The following is a 23,880-nucleotide window of genomic DNA, read 5'->3' on the forward strand; positions in this document are numbered from 1 at the left end:
AAAACATCTATTTTTACATTGTAGCATAATCCTTTTGCTTCTACATATAATAAGTCCCTGCCTTTGGGGCTGCATATAATTTGTGCAGTACAGTGGTACCTTGGGTTTCATACACTTCAGGTTACATACACTTCAGGTTACAGACTCTGCTAACCCAGAAATAGTGCTTCAGGTTAAGAACTTTGCTTCAGGATGAGAACAGAAATTGTGGTTCGGTGGTGCGGCGGCAGCAGGAGGCCCCATTAGCTAAAGTGGTGCTTCAGGTTAAGAACAGTTTCAGGTTAAGAACGGACCTCTGGAACAAATTAAGTACTTAACCCGAGGTACCGCTGTACAGCGAAACCTCGGCTCCCAAACAGTCAAAAACCAAAAGTGTCTGTTCCGGTTTTCTAACGTTTTTTGGAAGCCAAACGTCTGGTGCGGCTTTTGATTGGGTGTAGGAAGCTCCTGCAGCCAATCAGAAGCCACGCCTTGGTTCCTGAACCGTTTCAGGAGTCAAACAGACTTCCAGAATGGATTACGTTTGGGAACCAAGGTTCCACTGTAGATCTGCAAGCCACCTGCCCGCTGCTTTTCATCATGTGCTAAAAACCCTTATCTCAGCTCACTATGATGTGCAGATGAGCTGACATCAAGATGAGGCACCTGGCTTTTCAGAAAGCTCTTTGCGTTACAGGGATGATGAGTTGACCTTGTTCTTCTCCCCTAGGTATCAGGAGAAGTTTGAGGGTCCCCCTATTGCTTTTCCTCCTGCCCTGAAGTGGAGGATCTGGGACTTCTGTGATATAAATCCCTTTCTGGAGGGTGTCATGAAGCAGTTCAGAGGTACCAAGAATGGTTTCCATGGTTTATAGTGGGCATTTAAGAAAAAATGTTCAAAATAGACTGGTTATCTAAAATGATGGAATACTTCCATATTGCCGAACTAACAGGGAGGATAAGAGGAGATATGGTACAAAAAGTGAATAAGGAGCGGGCTATCTTTAAGGAATGCATCAAAATTTATATGGGAAAAGTAGAATTTCTGACAGATATTGAGTGAATCCAGAAAATGATTAGAGTGAAAGGCGAGCAAAGTCAAGATAGAAGAGATTAAAGAAATAATGAAACGTGTTTAAGTTAGTTGGAAAAATAAAGTAGCGTAACAAGAACGGCTGGAGGTCAAGTCACTTGGTGGGTGTCTGTGTGGGGTAGGTGTGTAGGTATGTTGATATGTACAGTATAGGTAGGTATTATATAGAGTAATGTAGGTATGTTTTATGTTATGAAAATAAGGTAGTGTGTTATGTACAGTGGTGCCTCGCAAGACGAAAATAATTCGTTCCGCGAGTCTCTTCGTCTAGCGGTTTTTTCGTCTTGTGAAGCACGGCCATTAGCGGCTTAGCGGATTAGCGGCTATTAGCGGCTATTAGCGGCTATTAGCGGCTTAGCGGCTTAGAAAAAGGGGGGGGAAACAGGGAAAGAACTCGCAAGACGTTTTCGTCTTGCAAAGCAAGCCCATAGGGAAATTCGTCTTGCGAAGCACCTCGAAAAACGGAAAACCCTTTCGTCTAGCGAGTTTTTCGTCTTGCGAGGCGTTCGTCTTGTGGGGCACCACTGTATATGTATTGTGTAAATGTATATGTAAATAAATTGGGGGGGATAAGAAAAAATGTTCATAAAAGGCTCCAGGTTGCTTGTCATATTAGCAGTGTGAGGAAAATGGGAGAGCTGAGTGTTTAAGGAAAAGGCAATTATCTTCCATTATAGAAAAAGGCTCTGGTCAAAGCTCCCTCCTACAAAACGGAATCTGCTCATTTATACCTATTAATGCTTCGGCATCTGCCATTGCTTAAGGATAGGATAGGATATACCAGGCAGGAGTTTCTCCCATCCCAATCTGGAGATTCCAGGCGTTGAACCTGAGACCATTCTTGTGTCAAGCTCTTCTATGAAGCCATGGCCATTCCCTGCCACAAGCAGTAAGGGCACAAGGAGAAGGGGATGACAGAGGACGAGATGGTTGGACAGTGTTCTCGAAGCTACCAGCATGAGTTTGACCAAACTGCGGGAGGCAGTGGAGGACAAGCATGCCTGGCGTGCTCTGGTCCATGGGATCACAAAGAGTTGGACACGACTAAACGACTAAACAACAACAACAACAACAAAAGGGCTGAACCTTGGCACAAACACATCATCCTTGCCCTCATAGCATGCTGCAATATTGTGGCGTTGTTCCCAGATTCGTTGTGAGGATGACAGTGTTCTTTTTTTCTTCCACAGACACTCTGGGATCCGGATTTCAGCTGCAGCAAGGTATGCTATTTTGGGGTCTAATGGTGGCCCATATTTCCAGAGGAGATGAGATCCGCCTCTCAAAAGACGAGGCCGCTGGACAAAGTGGGGTTCCGTTCCCAAAATGTGCTCCCTGTCTGCCTTCGCAGGCTTTTCACTGTTCAGAAGAGCCTATATATTTTAACTGGGGTGTGGCACAATCGCCCCACATCACTGTGGGAAAGAGAAGTTCCAAGGAGCTATACTTCACAAGCATTTTTGCAGTTCAGTCCAATGGTTTCCTTCTTAACTCAATGGAGGCCTTTAAATTCATTTACAAATATACACGGGTTGAGCATAGGTTCACTGCTTAAATTCTCCAGCAGCCAAGTCTGCATCAGACCTCCAGGAAGAATCATAGAATCATAGAGTTGGAAGAGACCACAAGGGCCATCGAGTCCAACCCCCTGCCAAGCAGGAAACACCATCAGAGCACTCCTGACATATGGTTGTCAAGCCTCTGCTTAAAGACCTCCAAAGAAGGAGACTCCACCACACTCCTTGGCAGCAAATTCCACTGTCGAACAGCTCTTACTGTCAGGAAGTTCTTCCTAATGTTTAGGTGGAATCTTCTTTCTTGTAGTTTGGAACCATTGCTCCGTGTCCGCTTCTCTGGAGCAGCAGAAAACAACCTTTCTCCCTCCTCTATGTGACATCCTTTTATATATTTGAACATGGCTATCATATCACCCCTTAACCTCCTCTTCTCCAGGCTAAACATGCCCAGCTCCCTTAGCCGTTCCTCATAAGGCATCGTTTCCAGGCCTTTGACCATTTTGGTTGCCCTCCTCTGGACATGTTCCAGTATGTCAGTGTCCTTCTTGAACTGTGGTGCCCAGAACTGGACACAGTACTCCAGGTGAGGTCTGATCAGAGCAGAATACAGTGGCACTATTACTTCCCTTGAGGCAACAAGGATCTGAAAATTTACACAGCCCAAATTCAGGTCTTTCTGTCTCTCACTCAAGCTCCAGGTTTTCTTCATGCCCAGACATTGGCATGACATTATCATGCACAGGGGAAACATTCCCCCTCTCATGGTCTTCCAGGTATTCCATAATCATTTAGCCTCGTCTCTAAGAAAAACCATGAATGCAGCCGCTTTGCCAGGACTATGAAAGCAGTCTCTCCAGCAACACTTCTGTCTGCATTATCCCACCCCTGCCCACACCCCCAACATGGGGGATGAATGAATTTTATTATTTCGGTCACAGACCAGTTCCAGCCCACACACAATATCAAGGAAGTCATAAAACATGATAGGGATACATTTGAATTTACAATTAGGTATAACAGGGACGCGGGTGGCGCTGTGGGTTAAACCACAGAGCCTAGGACTTGCCGATCAGAAGGTCAGTGGTTCGAATCCCCGCGACGGGGTGAGCTCCCATTGCTTGGTCCCTGCTCCTGCCAAGCTAGCAGTTCGAAAGCACGCCAGTGCAAGTAGATAAATAGGTACCGCTCTGGTGGGAAGGTAAAACGGCGTTTCCATGCGCTGCTCTGGTTTGCCAGAAGCGCCTTAGTCATGCTGGCCACATGACCCGGAAGCTGTACGCCGGCTCCCTCGGCCAATAAAGCAAGATGAGCACCACAACCCCAGAGTCAGCCATGACTGGACCTAATGGTCAGGGGTCCCTTTACCTTATAACAGGGTCAATACAGATATAGCAACCATTAAAAAATATATAAATTAAAACTAAGTCACTAGCATACAGTGGAACCTCGGGTTACATACGCTTCAGGTTACATATGCTTCAGGTTACAGACTCCACTAACCCAGAAATAGTACCTCAGGTTAAGAACTTTACCTCAGGATGAGAACAGAAATCATGCTCCAGCGGCAGCAGGAGGCCCCATTAGCTAAAGTGGTGCTTCAGGTTAAGAACAGTTTCAGGTTAAGAATGGACCTCCGGAACGAATTAAGTACTTAACCCGAGGTACCACTGTATAACCTAAAATTAAAACCTTAATCATTATGATAGCACAGCTTGTTCCCTAAGTTTTATGGAAGTTCAGCTTGGCCTAGTGCTGGGCACCAACAAAAGGGATATTCCAACAGCTGGAAAAGGTGCAGAAAAGGAAGCATCAAGACTTGCTCCCTCCAGAACTGGATTTTGGCAATAAAATGCCCAAGCCCAGCCACATAATCTGGGAACTAGTCACCCAAACAGGAGTTTTTCGGAGACTCAAACTGGCCACTTCACTTGGGGGGAGTGTCGAGAGAGGCTAAGTAATCCACCACCCCCCATTTTCATAAGTGGGAAAACACAGAAATAGCTCTGTTGTATTTTTTGGTGCCTCAAATGGCAGGTTAGAAAGTATTTTACATGAATAATTGAAACCTGGGTCATGCTCACAAGGAGGATATCTTTCGTTGCCAGTTTTTCCTGAGGTTTCAAGCGAGGTCTTTGCTGGAACGTTGCCTGAAAAGATTGAGCTACGAATCAGGGACTCCCTGCTTTGAATCTCCCCTTTGCCACCTACTCACCGATTGGCCTTAGACAAGCTGTTCTATGTCACCCTCAGTCCTCCTATCTGAAAAATGGGGATAATAATACGGATTTGCCTTAAGGGTCTTTGTAAGGTTTATAACTACAGTGGTACCTCAGGTTACAGACGCTTCAGGTTACAAACTCCACTAACCCAGAAATAGTACCTCGGGTTAAGAACTTTGCTTCAGGATGAGAACAGAAATCGTGTGGCGGCAGCGGGAGGCCCCATTAGCTAAAGTGGTACCTCAGGTTAAGAACAGTTTCAGGTTAAGAACGGACCTCCAGTACGAATTAAGTTCTTAACCCGAGGTACCACTGTAGATAACACATGTGAAGTGCTTTGAACTAAAAAGCCTTGTGTAAATGTGAATTGTTATTTTTTAAGCATCTCGTTTCCAAATGCAGTGCTTAGAAGCCCTGTTAATTTGGGAGGAAATGCTGTTCCTGTCATGTGTCGACACATAAGCCTGCCTCTCTTCCCTTTCCTCATCTGCTTCCACAGAAAACGTAACTCTGGATCCGGACACAGCCCATCCCCACCTCATCCTGTCTGAGGATCGTAGGAGAGTGAGATTTGGCGATGAGGAACAAGATCTGCCCAACAATTGCGAGAGATTCGACAAGCATCCCTATGTCTTGGGAGGCGAGGGGTTCACAGGCGGAAGACATTTCTGGGAGGTCGTTGTGGGGAGTGAGGTGGGCTGGGCTGTGGGGGTGGCCAGGAAGTCTGTGAAGAGGAAGGGTCAGATCACGTTTGGTCCTGAGGAAGGGGTCTGGGGTCTGGGGAAGTGGGCAGGAGAATACAAGGCCTCCTCCCACACTGCTATGACCCTGAGCAAGGAGCCTGAGAGGATCCGAGTGGCCCTGAACTGTGAAGGGGGCCGGGTGTCCTTTTACGATGCAGATACAGCAGCCCTCCTCTACACATTCTCAGAAGCCCCCTTCTCAGGAGAGACCCTCCTGCCCTTGTTTTGGGTGCCCCGTAAAGCCCACCTGACCCTCTCTGACTAAGGGAGGACAGCACAGACAGAAGACGTACATCAAAACAGGGTTTTTTATTATTATTATTATTTTGCTTGCTTGCTTAGCTCCTGCACTACTCGTGTAGTGAGTAGGGAGGGCCAACAGGTTGGTGTCCTAACTGACACAAGAGTCACCCAATCGTTACTGTCCATGTCACCGGCCTGAAAATGGGAAGGTGTATCATGATTGACACAAGTACCAGCCAATTGCTCATCTGCAAATCTGGCTTCTCCTTGGAAAGAACATTAATCTCTCGAGGCAGCTCCTGAAATGCAAAAACTAAAAAGCCAGTCTTCTTTCATTCTGTTCAGAGTCACTGAGGTGGTTTTCTACATCAGTGTCCCCTCTGGAAATGAAGAGCCTGCTAAATTAAAGTTATTGTGAGAGGACAGAGCAAATTCTAGGGGATGGTGAGACATTTCCATTTATACAAATATGTCCCCTAGTATAATTGGAAGTTAAGGATTAGGCAGTTCCATCTATAGATTTCTAAGGAGCATTTCTGCTTTTATATATATCAGCAGACATTGGGGTGTATTTCATGCGGTTGAAATGTTTAATTTTATTAAAGGTTTTGCTTCCTATTACTCGTGTTTAATCTCAGACTCAGAAAAACAGCAGCCACATATACTGCACACACCCTTTCCTCCAAGAAACCCCATGATCACAGGGAGATAAATAGAGATGGGATATAAAACAAATAAATATGCGGGACTTCCGGGTCGGCGCCATCACCGAATGGCGGACTCCCTCCGAGCTCCGGAGGGAGTCGGCTGGGTAGGGGTCGGGTCCTGCCGTGCCGGCGACGCGGGGACCCTCAAAAACCATGGGCGGAGATGCCCATGGACTTGGTGACTCGGCGGGCACCGTTTGCGCCCCCCGACCCGCGAAGGAGCCTTTTTAAAGGCTGCGGAGCGGGTGACGGGGGGGTGTGGTGCTGTGAGTCCAATGCTTCCCCTGCCCAGCGAAGCCGCATGCCATTCGGCAGAGAGCAACGACTTCGTCTTTGAAAATTTCGGATTTGGACTAAAAGGAACAACCCGTGAGTAAATTGATTGGACTTAAAAGGGAAATTTGATCTTTGAATTTGGAGCGAGCGGGGGGAGTGCAAAAAGGAAGTCCGCCCGCCCCCCGTTGTAGATGGCTCAACGCAAGGATTTGACAACTAAGATCGAGAGATGAACTTGTTTACCTGAAAAAAAAATTTAACTTCACGAAGGGAAATTACAATAATTGTGCTGGAGGAGAAGACTGATTTGTGGGAACTAAAGTGCAAGCCCCCCGGGAACCGGGAACGATCCGCTATGAGAGACTGGTGAAGAGACACAGAAACTTTGACAGCTGTCAAAGTAGCTGTCAAAGCAGGAAAATAAAAGAGAACTTTGTTACGATGGCTTTGCTGGTTAGATTTGTTACAATTTGGACATAAATTATTGGAAATAAAGGCAACAAGTTATTTGACTTTTGGGTCTGATTTTGAAAGAAATTAAGTTACCATATTCCCTCTAGAGGAAGGCTGGGACATTGCAACAGTAGCAGCAAGTGGAAAAATACTATGAATTTGAGCAGGATCTGTTATCTCTTGGGAAAGCTGCAAAAACGAAGCATTATTTTGTCTACAGAGGTTTCTATACTAAAGGAGACAATGGATTTATCTATTGAAGAAAGGAAGGGACTTGACGCAAGTTATGTTCCTGAATAACAAAAGCCTCTGTGGAGAACAAGAAGTTTCTGAATTAGAAGGTTTCTGCAGCAGAACAGGAAAAAGCAACCTGAGGAATAAGAGCTGGACCAAATTTGAAGCTGGAGTATTTGGAACATCCAGACTTTAAAAGGACCAAGAAATAGAATTTAAGTTAGACTCTTAAACATAGAGGTCTGGATGGAAGAACAATGACTTTTTCTGAGAGTTTTTTCGAGATTGGACTTTCTGAAATTAAAAGCTATCAAAAGACGGCAAAGTGGAGTTGAGATATAGACGTGGATACACCAGGCTGGCAGTAGACAATGGATGAACTTTGGGGATTGGAACCGGGGAATGGGGGGGGGGGGAGATTTGGAATCCAAAGGCTGTAAAATTATATATTATTTCTTTCTTTTCTTTTTTCATGTCTGTTGTTTGAAAATAGGGGAATTCGTGGAAGGGAAATGGGGTCGATCTTAGGGAATTATATAAAATATAAGGAGAAATGGTTCATTAAGATAAATAAGATAAATTAATTTGGAATAAATGGGTTATTTAAAATTACAAATAAGGTTTTAAAATTTGGGGTAAGAATCTGTGGAATCAATTTAAGGGAAATGGAATACAAGAGGGGGAGGGGGGGAAGTCCGGGAAAGATGCCACTGAAACCAAGTGTAAATTATATTTGTTTTTTCTTTCTTTCTTGCTATCTTTCCTTTTTATTCTGGAAATTTTTTAATAAATATTATTAAAAAAAATAATAAAACAAATAAATATGCATCACTGTCGGGGGAGGGGATTCCACAAATTTTGATGATATCCAAAGAAACAGCTTACATCTAAGAGGCTAAATAACTTCTAAGTGATTGATAGCTTCTTTGTAAAGACTACAATGTCCAGAATATTCAGAAGAACTTTGCTTTCATGAACATATGAGAAGAATATATTTCCAATCTCATGCTTATTCAAACATGGGTATGTTCCCACTTGAATTGTAGACTGAGACTTACTTATACTTAAGAACATAACTGTTGAGACTTGCACCAGAGTTTTACAGAGAGCTCCTGCACAGGTTTCTCCCTATTAATGTTTTGGGATCTTCCTCTGTTTCACATCAGACAGATCAGTGACACAACATTGCCTCTCTCAGCATCCAGCCCCTCTCACATACACAGAGAGAAAGCAGTTAAAAAAAACAAAACGACAGTTACTGGAATAACAGTCACAACAGAATGGAATGCCTCTCTCATGTAACTCACAGTCAGCCAATCACATGAGAGCTACTGCCAGAGGAGAAAAAGCCTGTGTTAAAAGTACATGGTGATTTAACATAAGTAAACATTCCTGGCTCAGGAAATTAAACTGTTAACAGTGGGTTCAGCTGCTAAGCAATTTCTTAGGGTGAATTCACATTTCTGCTTCCGAGTGCAGTGACCCGAGAGGCCAAGGTTCAAACCCGCAGTCCACCACAAAGTTCACAGGGGGACACCCCCCCCCCGGGTAGCCTATCTCGCAAGGCCGCTGTGGGGATTCAGTTGAGGGTGCAAAGAGCCATGCATGCTACCTTGAGCTTCTTGGTCGAAGGGGTGGAATATAAATGAAATAGAGTGGTATCTCGGGTTAGATACGCTTCACGTTACCGACTCCGCTAACCCAGAAATAGTACCTCAGGTTAAGAACTTTGCTTCAGGATGAGAACAGAAATCATGCTCCGGCGGCACAACGACAGCAGGAGGCCCCATTAGCTAAAGTGGTGCTTCAGGTTAAGAACAGTTTCAGGTTAAGAACGGATCTCTGGAACAAATTAAGTACCGTATTTTTTGCACCATAACACTCACTTTTTTCCTCCTAGAAAGTAAGGGGAAATGTCTGTGCGTGTTATGGAGCGAATGCCTGCGGGTAGCGGGGGGGATCTGCTGCAGTCGTGAGCAGAGGATCCATGGTTCCCCTTCCTTCCCTCCTCCATGGTTACAAAGCATGGATCCACATGGATCCTCAGGATTTTTGCATTGGGCTACTCCAAACTCACTGTCAGATCACATGTCTGTGGCCACAGCATGAACCACAAAAATCATATATCCACTATTTCGTTTAGAATATTTTTTTTCTTGTTTTCCTCCTCTAAAAACTACGTGCGTGTTATGGTCTGGTGCGTGTTATAGAGCAAAAAATACGGTACTTAACCCAAGGTACCACTGTAAATAAATATGCATCACTCTCAGGGGAGGGGATTCCACAATGTAGGGGCTGCAGCAAAGAAAGCCATCTCTGGGATATTAACAGGCATGGTGGAGGCAGGCGGGTGTGTGGAGGAGGCTGGATCGGCCAACTGAGGTGACCGCCTCACCTTGCCTCATGAGCAGGCTGGCCTCGCTTTTCCCTAACCTCAATAACGTCTATTCCCACCTCCCTTTCTCTATTTTTTAAAGAGCCATAGACACCACAGACTCACCAAAAAGCAGGGCCAGTCCCTTTCTCTTGTCGCTTGGAATGTTTCAGGGGGGTCCCTTCACCTTCAGGATTTCAGAGACAATTTGCTGGATTTTGGTCTGATCCAGCAAGTCTAAAGCGTTTCTCCCTGTCTAGAACTGCCCAGTACCTGAACTACATGGTAAATTATGGTTGCAAATGAGGGGGGGAGCTTCAAACACTTAAGCTGGTCAACCTAGTGCAGTGGCTTAAGAGCTGATGGACGCGGCGTAAAGATAAAGGGACCCCTGACCATTAGGTCCAGTCGTGACCAACTCTGGGGTTGCGGCGCTCATCTCGCTTTACTGGCCGAGGGAGCCGGCGTACAGCTTCCGGGTCATGTGGCCAGCATGACTAAGCCGCTTCTGGTGAACCAGAGCAGAGCACGGAAACGCCATTTACCTTCCCACCAGAGCAGTACCTATTTATCTACTTGCGCTTTGACGTGCTTTCGAACTGCTAGGTTGGCAGGAGCAGGGACTGAGTAACGGGAGCTCACCCCGTCACGGGGATTCAAACCGCCGACCTTCTTATTGGCAAGTCCTAGGCTCTGTGGTTTAACCCACAGCGCCACCTCGATTTCTGGGAATGGAGTTGAGAGATGACCTAACCTGCGGAGAAAACAGCAAAGACCTGATGAAGAGAGCACAGCAGAGGTTATATTTTCTGAGAATCCTCTGGAAAAGCAATCTCTCAAAGGACCTGTTGATGGCATTTTACCATTGTACTGTTGAGAGTGTATTAACTTATGGTCTGTGTGTGTTGTTTGGGAGCTGCACAGTCAGGGGAAAAACAATTCTGTCCAGGGTTGTAAAGACTACGGAGAGAATAATTGGGTGCACTCTTCCCACCTTGGATCAGATCTATGCTTCCAGGTGCCATAAGAAACTGCAGAGATAGCACAGGATAGTGTGCACCCCGGAAATGATCTCTTTCAGCTTCTGCCTTCTGGAAGAAGGTACAGGGTTATAAAGACTACGACTAGCCACCTGAGAAACAGTTTCTATCGAAACACAATTTTGGTTTTAAATGCAGTGTAAGGAGTCTCTATGGGAGTATATTGTATTTACTTTTGGGGTATCAGAGTTTTTAGGGGGCTAACCAGGCTGGGATAGCAGGCTGGTTGGTTTCTGAATATCTGATGTAGATTTTCTTTTTTTCTTCTTTTCTTTTTTAATTTTTTAAATAAATTTTATTAGTATTTTCCACAGGTCATGGCCACTGGTCCCATCACCTCCTGGCAAATAGAAGGGGAAGAAATGGAGGCAGTGAGAGATTTTACTTTCTTGGGCTCCATGATCACTGCAGATGGTGACAGCAGTCACGAAATTAAAAGACGCCTGCTTCTTGGGAGAAAGGCGATGGCAAACCTAGACAGCATCTTAAAAAGCAGAGACATCACCTTGCCATCAACGGTCTGTATAGTTAAAGCCATGGTTTTCCCAGTAGTGATGTATGGAAGTGAGAGCTGGACCATAAAGAAGGCTGATCGCCGAAGAATTGATGCTTTTGAATTATGGTGCTGGAGGAGACTTTTGAGAGTCCCATGGACTGCAAGAAGATCAAACCTCTCCATTCTTAAGGAAATTAGCCCTGAGTGCTCACTGGAAGGACAGATCCTGAAGCTGAGGCTCCAATACTTTGGCCACCTCATGAGAAGAGAAGACTCCCTGGAAAAGACCCTGATGTTGGGAAAGATTGAGGGCACAAGGAGAAGGGGACAACAGAGAATGAGATGGTGGGATAGTGTTCTCAAAGCTACCAGCATGAGTTTGACCAAACTGCAGGAGGCAGTGGAAGACAGGAGTGCTTGGCGTGCTCTGGTCCAAGGGGTCACAAAGAGTTGGACACAACTAAACAACAGTGCCCAATTTGCACACTGATTCAGGAGTCAGCAAACTTTTTCAGCAGTCCACTGTCCTTCAGACCTTGTGGGGGAGCCGGACTATATTTTGGAAAAAATATATGAACGAATTCCAATGCCCCACAAATAACCCAGAGAAGCACTTAAAATAAAACCACACATTCTACTCATGTAAAAACACACTGATTCCTGGACCGTCCACGGGCCGGATTTGGAAGGCGATTAGCCCGGATCTGGCCCCCGGGCCTTAGTTTGCCTACCCATGCACTGATTGGTGGGCCAGCAGTGCTGATCACAAGAGGTCTTTGTGTGCTCATTCTCTGCAAAGAAGCCAGGGGCGTTGGCCATAGGTTACTTCCAGTCACCTGCCTCTGAGCATTCATTCTGTTTTGTTTCCTGGGTGGGTTAAGCTTTGTCAGCTCCCTGCCGAGTGTTTGTCTTGGTTTGTTTGCAGGGAGGTCAGATGACAGCTGCCTAAAGCAAGCGCTGTTTTCCCCTTTGCCTTCCTTAATCGCAGGAAGTCCGTTCTGGAGGATTTGTTCCAGAAGATCTCCAGATCATTGTGAAACCTATTGACACCAGGCAGGTGCCTTCGCTGAATATGCTTAAGATATAATTGTTTAGCCATGCCTACAAAGCTATTCCGCCTGGCTTTCAGTTAGAACTTAGCCTGATCTTTAATTCCCCTTCCTTCCCTCCCTCTCCCCTTTTTATGAAGATTACCCACTCTGGGATCCCACAGCTAATTCTCCCCTGGTCTCCTCGCTGGCCCAAATAGGACTAATTTAACCAGCTAGCCCCGGTGATCATCTAATGTTTATTAGATGGATCCCCCCCCCCAATTGATTTTTGTATTCTGAATTTATTGTTATTCACGTTTTATACTGTAAAGGGACCCCTGACCATTAGGTCCAGTCATGACCGACTCTGGGGTTGCGGCGCTCATCTCACTTTACTGGCCGAGGGAGCCGGCGTACAGCTTCCGGGTCATGTGGCCAGCATGACAAAGCCACTTCTGGCGAAGCAGAGCAGAGCACGAAAACGCTGTTTGCCTTCCCGCCGGAGCGGTACCTATTTATCTACTTGCACTTTGACGTGGTTTCGAACTGCTAGGTTGGCAGGAGCAGGGACTGAGCAACGGAAGCTCACCCCTTCGCGAGGATTTGAACCGCCGACCTTCTGATTGGCAAGTCCTAGGCTCTGTGGTTTAACCCACAGCGCCACCCGCATCCCTGTTGCATGCAGTAGTTGCATTTAAACTAAATATTATTTCATTGCTGTCAGAGCTGCCTCCAGGTCCCAGCTCACAGAGGACCAACGCTAGGCTGTAGTTATGTACAAAAGTCTTTATTGAGATTCAGTCTCCATCTTAAAGCCGCAGCGTGCAGCTCTACGTCCCGACCTTAGACCGGCGAAGTCCCGTCTGAGTCTCCTCCCCCACCACACCAGTTTAAGACTCTCGCTTTGCTCCACCTCTTCCTAAGTTCCTTTCTCCTCTGGGCCCTCCTGCCCGCTAGGGTCTCATCCTTCCTGGACTCCTCTGACGCTGACCCTGACGATTCTTGCCCCTCCTTCCGGCGGGCTTTAGGACCTGGTTCCCTATCCGGGCTACCTTCTGTGCCGCTCTCCTGTACCTTTGAACTTGGCGCGCGCGCCCAGCCTGCAACTTTCCTCTTAACCGTTAACTCGCTCTCCGATGGAGGCGTGGTCAACCCTGACTCATCTTCTCTCGCTGGTGGTGCATATGTGGGCTCTGACACCTGGGACTCCTCCCCCCCACTACGCTCTGGTGGGGAAGCTGGTCCTGATTTCCAACTGCTGCTCTGGGAGTCCCCGCTGGCCCCTTGCTTCTGGGGTGTCCCCCTTGGGTCGCCCCTTGCCCTGCCCATCGGCGCCCCCTTCTGTGAATCTTCCGATTCGCTGGAGAGGCTCATGGAATCTATCGGGCTGCTGTCATATTCTCCTACGCTGCCCTCGGATTGCTCCCCCTTGCTTTCCATCTCCTCTCCTCCCTGCGCTCCCGCTGAGTCCCTGACAATTGCATTTTAATATTGTCTCTTGTTCTGGGATTGTGTGAACAGTGAGGAACAGGTTACAAATAAAATTGACGAAGAAATAACATGCGGAATTAGAGCCTTTGTAGTTGCTGGATGGGAGACAATGTCATCTCACAAGAGTTATTCCTTTCTTATCTAGTCCATTGCTATCCTGCTGTTGTCGTAACAGGTCCCAAAGCTACATCCTTTAGCAACTGGGTTTCAAGGGTCTCTGCCCACCATGGCCTCAGCTCAGCCGTCCGCTTACATAGTGGAGGAAGCCAGGTGTCCCCTCTGCAAAGAGTATTTCACAGACCCCGTGAGCGTCGACTGCGGCCACAGCTTCTGTTGGGGTTGCATCAAGGAGCACACGGTGAACTGGAACGTCCTGTGGACCTTGAGGTGCCCCGTCTGTAGCGCCATCCTCCAGAAAGGGAAGTTCCGGGCAAACTGGCAGCTGGCAAATATCGTGGAAAGGATTAAACTCCTGCCACTGAATCTGGGGAAGAGGGAGCTGTGCGAGAGCCATGGTGAAAAGCTCAGCCTGTTCTGCAAAGAGGACGAGAAATTGGTGTGTGCGCTTTGTCGAGAATCTGAAGAACATTGGACACACACTCTGCTTCCGCCGGAGGAGTCTGTCCAAGGGTACAAGGTGGGAAATAACTTGATAATGGCATCCTTTTTGATTTTCTTGGGAATGCCAGATATAGCTCGTGTTGATTCTTGTTAACTTTTGCTGGAAAAAAATCCCAAGCTATTCTTGCAGGTTTTGCTGTGATCAGATAGTCCGATTACAGGCATTGTCCAGTAGGAAGTGTCATTTTAGGGGGTGAAACTTAATTTTTGCAAAAACTTTCAGTGAGTGGTCTTAATATTATGTTTTTGGGTGTGTGCTATTATTTTTGTGATTGGATGACATTTAGCTTGTTAAGTCTATGTTTGTTGAAGCAGCACATAAACTGCTTCAGAAAACCACAGATTTCTAATTTTGCCTTCTGAAAATGTCAGGTAATGCTAAATAATAAAAATAATTAATAACAATATATAATAACTACAATTACTTGGCAATCATTTCTAATGATTTCTATGCCATGCCACACACATATTACTTACCAAGTGAAACCAAATTATATTAATTTAACAAAAATAACTTTTGAATCCCCTAGTTATGTTAAAACTTTTTAACACCCCCCATTCTTGGAATTTGAAAGTTGAAAAATTCAAAGTGCCCTAAATTGGCCTATGCTTTTAGTCTTTTTAAGTGATATTTTTGATTTGACAATATATAGTGAAGAGTTGACCAAAATGGAATTCCGCATTCCTTTGGACACATCTTTTTCATTGATTTTGATTTTTTTTCCAAATTGTTTTTTTTTTTGTGGTTTAAAGCGATGCTTTAATAATATTTATTATAGTTTCAAATAATACACAAAAACCAAATACAACTTTCAAAAAAAAAAAAGGAAAAGAGAAAAAAGCAAAAGAGAAAAGACAAAATTAAAAAAACATTCAACCTTTAAAATCCTAATTTTCAATAACTTTTTTCTGCGACTTCCCCTCGCCTCCCCTTCTTGTATTCCATGTCCAAATGTTTATTCAACAAGTTCTTATCCCTAATTTTTAACCCTAATTTATTATTAGACTTAATTCAATTTATATATCAAACTTTGACTTATATACATTAATCATTATGCTTAAAAGAATTTTTCTAAGATCGACCCAATCTCCCTTACACGAATTCCCCATTTTTATATTAATAACAAAACAAAAAAGAAACAATAGAAAGAATCAGAATATATTTGTACGCCCTTCGGATTCCCAAACCCCACCCTCCCTTTCCCGGTTTCAATCCCTAAACCATTGTCCATTAATCCATCTGCTATCAGCCTGGGTTCCTCACGTCAGAGGCTCTTAATTCTCTCTCAGTTCCTATCTGCCGGTTTTTTTGATAGTCCTTTATATTAACCGCCAAATCTCGGAAGGGCTCTGTCCCAAAAAAGTCCATGTTCTTTCCAGCCGGGCCTCCATATTTAAAGGTGAAGCTCAGAAATGGTTTCTTAATCCTTTTTGGACCAAATGTCTCAAAATCTTCAGATCTCCACAAAGAAAGATCTTTCCATTCCTCCTTCTTCAATTCAAACCAAATTTTCATCATCCAGTCCTTTTTTTCTTTTATATCCATCTTGACAGGCCTCCGGCTCTCCTTTGCCTTCTGCAGCTTTTCAGCCCCTCCTTCCTGCTGCTCCTGTTCCACAAATATCTCTTTCTCCACTTCCTCCAGTTTCTCCAGTTTCATTTCTTGTTCAGCTGCCTGGACTGTAGACAAAACATGACTTTGCTCTACCAATTTTCTCACGAGAAAAGCAACCTCGTCCAGGTCAGCTAGTATTTTCCGACCTATTTCCATTCTTGTAGTGTCCCTGAACCCCCTCTAGAGGGATTCTAGTTATTAAGTATTCCTTACACTTCCAGCCCAAAAGTCAAGTTAACTTGTTTCAATTCTTCTTTATTTTCAACAATTTATCACTATATTGTAACTAATGTAACCAGCAAAAACATCAGAAACAAAGTTCTCTATTTTTCCCACTTTGACAGCTAATTTGACAGCTGTCAAAATCTTCTATGTCTCCTCAGCAGGCTCCTCTCGCGGATCGCTCCCGGGTCTCGGGGGGGCACTTTTAGTTCTCAAAGTTAGCTCTTATCCTCCAGCACAGTTACTTATACTGTCAATCCGTGTAATTAATAGTTTAATCCAGTAAAAAGGAGATATTCTCTCGACCTTAAATATTTAGTCCTTGCTTCAGGTTGTTTATAAGACAGGGGAGACGGACTTCCTTTTTGCGTCTTCCCCGGTCGTACCAAATTCAAACAAATTCTTTCTTTTATAAGTCCAATTTCCGTATTATTCACGGGTTGTTGCTTTTAATCCGAAAGTTCACAGGAAAACGTCAGCGCTCTCCGTCCATGGCATGCGGCTTCACTCAGCAGGGGAAGCAGAAGACTCTCAGCACCACGCCTCTGCCCGTCCCCCGTTCCGAAGTCTTTAAAAAGGCTCCCTCTCGGGTCGGGGGGCGCAAATGGTGCCCGCCGAGTCACCAGGTCCACAGGCTTCTGCGCCTGTGGTTTTTTAGGGTCCCCGCGTCGCCGCGGCGGCAGGACCCGACCCCTGCTGAGCCGATTCCCTCCGGAGCTCGGAGGGAATCCGCCATTCGGCAATGGCGCTAACCCGGAAGTCCCGATTTCCCCCCCCCCAAATTGATCACTAATTGAAACAAATTAAATTAAATTAAAACAAATTTAATATTTAATCTAAACAAATTAACCATTTTCCCCCGAATCTGACTTCCCACATGCCCAACCAGATGTGACAGTGGTTTTCCTTGGTGCTCCAGTCAATCCTAGTTTAATGTCAAACATTACAAATAACCTTACATTATATTATACTTGTTTTTTTTTAAAAAAAAACCTTAATTTATTTTCAGACAACAATCCACCAATCAATTCTTGCACGTATATTATATTAACATTTCCTCGTTTCTTTTCAGGATCGTCTCTACAGCTGCCTGGAGACTCTGAAGAAAGAGAGGGAGAGAGTTCTGTCATGCAAAGCAGACACAAAAAGGGAAAGCAAAGTCTTGCTCGTAAGTGTTGCTCTTATTGAGAAGTGAAGGACTGCTAGGGCTAGCTAACATCTGTACAGTCGTACCTTGGAAGTCGAACGGAATCCGTTCCAGAAGTCCGTTCCACTTCCAAAACATTCAGAAACCAAAGGACGGCTTCTGATTGGCTTCAGGAAGTTCCTGCAGCCAATCGGAAGCCGCATCGGATGTTTGACTTCCCAAAAAAAGTTCAAAAACCGGAACACTCACTTCCGGTTTTCGATCGTTCGGGAGCCGAATAGGTTCGGCAACTAAGCCGTTCGAGATCCAAGGTACAACTGTATTGTATAGTTATAGTTATCTCCCGCTTGGACTACTGCAACGCGCTCTACGTGGGGCTACCTTTGAATGTGACCCGGAAACTGCAGTTAATCCAGAATGTGGCAGCTAGACTGGTGACTGGGAGTGGCTGCTGGGACCACATAACTCCAGTCCTGAGAGATCTGCATTGGCTCCCAGTACGTTTCCGAGCACAATTCAAAGTGTTGGTGCTGACCTTTAAAGCCCTAAATGGCCTTGGTCCTGTATACCTGAAGGAGTGTCTCCACCCCCATCGTTCAGCCCAGACACTGAGATCCAGCACCGAGGGCCTTCTGGCGGTTCCCTCACTGCGAGAAGTGAAGTTACAGGGAACCAGGCAGAGGGCCTTCTCGGTAGTGGCACCCGCCCTGTGGAACGCCCTCCCTTCAGATGTGAAGGAAATAAGCAGCTATCCTATCTTTAAAAGACATCTGAAGGCAGCCCTGTTCAGTTTTTAATATTTAACGCTGTACTGTTTTTAACACTTGATTGGGAGCCGCCCAGAGTGGCTGTGGAAACTCAGCCAGATGGATGGGGTATAAATAATAAATTATTATTATTATTATTATTATTATTATTATTATTAGGGGTGAGGAGCTGGCGTAGGCCTGAGGTGGGGCGGCTGGGGTGATCTCCCTAGGCGCATTTGTCACGGGGGTGCTTCCTTTTCTCCTCCTGCCTGCTTATTTCAGAAGCAAACGAAAGCGAAGAGGAAAAAGACGTTGCTTGAGTTCAGACAGCTGCGACAGTTCCTGGAGGAACAAGAGAAGCTCACGCTGGCCCAGCTGAAACAAGCAGAGATGGAGATCAGGTGGAAAAGAGACGAGCGCATGGCCCAGCTGTCCGGTGAACTCTTTGCCCTCGAGTGCGTTCTCCGGGAGGTGGAGAAGAAGCGTCAGCAGACAGCTGGCGAACTCCTGCAGGTAAAATGGCAGAAGGAGCAGCCTGGGCTGTTCTCCAGACAGCGCGAGGTTGGCCCCAAAGCAATTGTGTGGCTCCTTCACCCACACAAGAAACGAAGGGGCCCGGTTTAGGAAAGTCAGAGTCACTACCTGTTATGTACTGAAGTTCTCACTCTGGGCCAGCAGAGGGATACTGTAGATAGTTGTGCAAATAGGGGATCGAAAGTGATGTTCAGTGATTGGATGGTTTTAGAAAGTTGTTACAGTTACGTTATACTGGAGCTCTATATAAGCAGGCTGACTGAACCCTTCAGTTCAGTTCTGTTCTGGCCTGTGAATAAACTAGAGCTGTTTGAAGAATCGCTGTGTTGTCTGATAAGTTCACCCACAACTTAACACTGGTGACGAAGGTGGGATCGATGGACATTAGAGCACAGCCAGATGCAGCCACCCTCTGAGCGGAGCTGAATCACCGAGCGAAATCACTGAACGTCACTTTCGATCCCCTATTTGCATATCTATCTACAGTATTCCCCTGCTGGCCCAGGGTGAGAACTTCAGTACATAACACCACCAAATTTCAAGGACACAGTGCAGACATAATTTGTAATAATTTATTCTTTATTTTCCGCCTATCTGGATTGCTCCAGCCGCTCTGGGTGGCTTCCAACAAATTATAAAAGCACAGTAAAACACCAGCCATTAAAAACTGCCCTAGACAGTCATGCCTCATGTTGTGTCTGCTTCAGGTTACATGTTTTCTTGTTGTTATGATTATTATTATGAATTTATTATTTATACCCCGCCCATCTGGCTGAGTTTCCCCAGCCACTCTGGGCGGCTCCCAGTCGAATGTTAAAAACAAGACAGCGTTAAATATTAAAAACTTCCCTGAACAGGGCTGACTTCAGATGTCTTTTAAAGATAGGATAGCTGCTTATTTCCTTCACATCTGAAGGGAGGGCGTTCCACAGGGCGGGCGCCACTACCGAGAAGGCCCTCTGCCTGGTTCCCTGTACCTTCACTTCTGGCAGTGAGAGAACCACCAGAAGGCCCTCAGAGCTGGACCTCAGTGTCCGGGCAGAACGCTGGGGGTGGAGACACTCCTTCAGGTATACAGGACTGAGGCCTTTTAGGGCTTTAAAGGTCAGCACCAACACTTTGAATTGTGCTCGGAAATGAACTGGGAGCCAATGCAGATCTCTCAGGACCCGTGTTATATGGTCTCAGCGGCCACTCCCAGTCACCAGTCTAGCTGCCGCATTCTGGATTAATTGCAGTTTCCGGGTCACCTTCAAAGGCAGCCCCACGTAGAGCGCATTGCAGTAGTCCAAGCGGGAGATAACTAGAGCATGCACCGTGTCCCGCGGCAACCCGGAAGTACTGGAACGGGTTACTTCTGGGTTTCACCACTCGTGCATGCGCAGAAACACTAAATCACACGCTGCACATGTGCAAATGCGGCACTTTGGCTTGCGTCAAGTCTGTGTTATGGATGGGCCTCCGGAACAGATCCCGTCCATAACATGAGGTTCCACTGTACAGAGCTGCCTTCGGATGTCTTCTAAAAGTTCTGTAGTTCTTTATCTCCTTGACATCTGATGGGAGGGCGTTCCACAGGGCAGGCGCCACCACCAAGAAGGCCCCCTGCCTGGTTCCCTGTACCTTCACTTCTGGCAGTGAGGGAACCACCAGAAAGCCCTCGGAGCTGGACCTCAGTGTCCAGGCTGAACGATGGGGGTGGAGACACTCCTTCAGCTATACAGGGCCAAAGCTATGTATGTACCTCTTTTATTTTTACTTTTATATATTTATTTATTTATACCCCGCCATTTTCCCTAATGGGACTCAAGGTGGCTTACAGCTTTTGAGTGGGCTGTGCTTGGCAAGTCCTGCCAGCTTGTTCCCACAGGGAACCAGTCTCAATGCTGAAAGGGTCATTGTAGTGTGGGTTGCTGCAAACACTGAATTCTGCCTTACCTCCCTCTTTTCCCCTGCAGGATATTAAAAGCTTCTTGCAGCGGTAAGTGGCTTAACTGGCACCACCAAGCATCACATTCCTCTGTCTGTCTCTCTCTCTCTCTGTGTGTGTGTGTGTGTGTGTGCGCGCGCGCTTGTGTGTGTGTGACACACTCTTTCTTTCTTTCTCCTGGGCTGTAGATAGCAGCTGAATAGTTTTGAGCATGCCGATATCATATGGAGCTGCTATTTTGCCCTCACATGTCTTATTTGGGGAGTCCAACTGCGCTATTTTATTTTGTGTGTTTGTTTTTAAAACTGTTGATTTCATCTGTGTTTTGACCGTTTTGTTATTTTTATTAGGGTGTCTACTTCTTTCTGTAAGGCTGCTGATTTTATTGGCTTTTTCCTGTGAATGTTTTATGTCATGTAAACGGTTTAGAGCAGGAGTCAGCAAACTTTTTCAGCCATGGGACGGTCCACTGTCCCTCAGACCTTGTTGGGGGCTGGACTATATTTGGGGGGAGGGGGGGATGAACGAATTCCTATGCCCCATAAATAACCCAGAGATGCATTTTAAATAAAAGGACACATTCTAGTAATGTGAAAACATGCTGATTCCCAGACTGTCTGCAGTCCAGATTTATAAGGTGATTGGGCTGGATCCAGCCCTCAGGCCTTAGTTTGCCTACCCATGGTTTAGAGCAGCCTTTCTCAACCTGTGGCTCCCCAGATGTGGTTGAACTACAACTCGCATCACCCCTAGCTAGCAAGTCCAGAGCTCAGGGATGATGGGAGTTGTAGTCCAACAACATCTGGATGCCCACAGGTTGAGAACCGCTGGTTTAGAGGCTTTTAAAAAAAAAACTAAATTGTATAGAAATTTCATTACATTAAAAAAAATATATCGAGGCGCAATTGCCTCCTTGCCAATACACCCACCCCCCTCTGCCTCCAGGTTCTCTGAAGTATCTTTCCAACACATCATTGTCTTTTCTTTTTTTGGCTTATTTGGGAATATGGGGTTGAGAGGGCAGTGGGTTAACATTGTTGTTCTGCTAGGTGTGAGGAAAAGGAGGCATTTGAGAATCCCGAGGCTTTTTCTCCTGAGCTGAAGTGGAGGATCTGGGACTTCTGTGATAAAACCTCTTTTCTCGAGGGTGCCATGAAGCAGTTCAAAGGTAAGGGGGAAATGGACGCAAAGATTTGATACAGAACATCTTACGTGTCCAAAAGTGAGCTTGAGGTGGGCCATAGCCGCAGGTTATAAGGGTGGCAAGGAAAGTTCTTTCCAGCTTCCCTTTTTTTTAAAAAAAAGAGTAAGTTTCTGTTCCTTTTCCTTGTGGAAATAAACAGGAAAACCTGTAGGGGTTTTTTTCTACCTAATAATATTAAAACTGCCTTCTGCTTCCTTCTCTTAGAGGTGAAAAGCTCTTGAGGTAACTGCGGGACATTAGGCATTTATTTCAAAATAGCAAAGAATTGGTGCTTGCTAATTAATAATTAGTTTCTTTAATTTATAATATGTTTAAAGAACTTGTGTTGGCTGTTCTACCTTGACTAGTGAATACAGGCTCCAACCAGAGGTTATTAACTACAAGGGGTCCTGTGTTCTAAACTACAGTGGTGCCTCGCAAGACAAAAATAATTCGTTCCGCGAGTCTCTTCGTCTAGCGGTTTTTTCGTCTTGCGAAGCACCCCTATTAGCGGCTTAGCGGATTAGCGCTATTAGCGGCTTAGCGGTTTAGCGGCTATTAAAGGCTTAGCGGCTTAGAAAAAGGGGGGGAAGCGAAAAAACTCGCAAGACTCACAAGACATTTTTGTCTTGCGAAGCAAGCCTATAGGGAAATTCGTCTTGCGAAGTGCATCGAAAAACGGAAAACCCTTTCGTCTAGCGGGTTTTTCATCTTGCGAGGCATTCGTCTTGCGGGGCACCACTGTACTGAGCCTCTTGGGCTTGCCAATCAGAAGGTCATCAGTTCAAATCCTTATCTGTCCCAGCTCCTGCCAACCTAGCAGTTCTTTTTTTTTTTTTAGCGTTTATTAATTTTCCAATAAAAACATCCAATTAACATATCAAATCAAATCCAATAAAAATAAAAAACTAAAATAAAAAGGTCCAATTGTCTTCCAAATTGTAATAATTTTGTTTTGACTTCCCACGGTCTGAATTTCGAAGCGCATTCAACATCAAAGTCCTGCCTCTCATAATCCTCAATGTTATTCATAATTCCATGTCCGATTTTTCCCTTCCACATTTTGACTCTGGTTCTACGACCCTCATTCATGTCAGAAAACAGATACTTTTTTTTTCTATGGAGTGCAGATTTGTCCGTATATTGTACTCCTTCAGCTGTTTTTTCATCGCACCGCTTCATTTAATTGCATCCAATTTCAAAGTTCTGTCCAGCTCTTTGAGAGTTGTTATTTTGGCAGCTCCCAGATCGTTAATCTTTCCCGTCCAGGTGTTATCAAAGAAACAGAGAGAAATTTCCTTCTGTAACCTCCTTGTTGATTTATCTTAAACAGACTGTTTGCAGTGTAGCCATATATCAGGCAGTTAGCAATTGGCCTTTGGAATCCTCCCAGTCCCCGCTCCAGGCCCGAGAGGGGGGCTGCCAGACATCCATTTAGCCCCCTCTCTCTCTTGTAATCAAAAAAACATCTTTTTGCAAACAGTTGTATATGTAATATTGTTTCCAATCTTTATAACCAACCATCCGTTGGCTCCTGTTTCTCTTAATTAGGGAAGTATTTCAGATATTCAATAACGACGTAGTGGGTAGTAGCCATTTTGTCCTCCTTTGTTTTCGTCTTTAACAGACATTTCCGGTCTTAGAAGAGAAGTGGCTGCGAGTAGATCCCAATTATATATGAAAGTCCATCTGAACTCACTTTTTGAAGAGCAATTTAAGTTCTTAATGAGGCTTGGCATGCATTACGGATTGTTGATGTTAAGGATAAAAAAATTGTTTTTTTACATACCAAGCCCCTCCACATTCCAAACGTCATGATGAGGATCTCTTTGAAGTTCGATCTTTTGCACCAGAGACTGTACATACTGCAGGTTTTTTCCAGCTTCTTCAATTCAGAATGTGTCTGTTTGTTTTCCAAATCTTTATATTTTCCCAAACAGATGCATCCGGCTATGGGGTGGCGTCGCAGGAGTGTCAGCCGTC

The 23,880-nt window shown here is 45.3% G+C and overlaps 1 protein-coding gene across 1 annotated transcript in view; it reads left to right on the plus strand.

Annotated features, from left to right (window-relative positions):
- The window catches only part of LOC307210940 (uncharacterized protein), a 66,041-nt gene that overhangs the window by 37,631 nt on the left and 4,530 nt on the right, over positions 1–23,880 (plus strand). Inside the window, exons 20-28 of the mRNA XM_079967144.1 lie at positions 710–825; positions 2,263–2,295; positions 5,308–5,813; positions 12,363–12,431; positions 14,072–14,533; positions 17,427–17,522; positions 18,533–18,763; positions 20,743–20,765; positions 21,764–21,882. Coding sequence (XP_079823270.1) covers positions 710–825; positions 2,263–2,295; positions 5,308–5,813; positions 12,363–12,431; positions 14,072–14,533; positions 17,427–17,522; positions 18,533–18,763; positions 20,743–20,765; positions 21,764–21,882 — 1,655 coding nt within the window. The remainder of the gene's footprint in view (positions 1–709; positions 826–2,262; positions 2,296–5,307; positions 5,814–12,362; positions 12,432–14,071; positions 14,534–17,426; positions 17,523–18,532; positions 18,764–20,742; positions 20,766–21,763; positions 21,883–23,880) is intronic.

Source organism: Podarcis cretensis (genome assembly GCF_951804945.1).
Source record: "Podarcis cretensis genome assembly, chromosome: 2".
Classification (NCBI taxonomy): domain Eukaryota; kingdom Metazoa; phylum Chordata; class Lepidosauria; order Squamata; family Lacertidae; genus Podarcis; species Podarcis cretensis.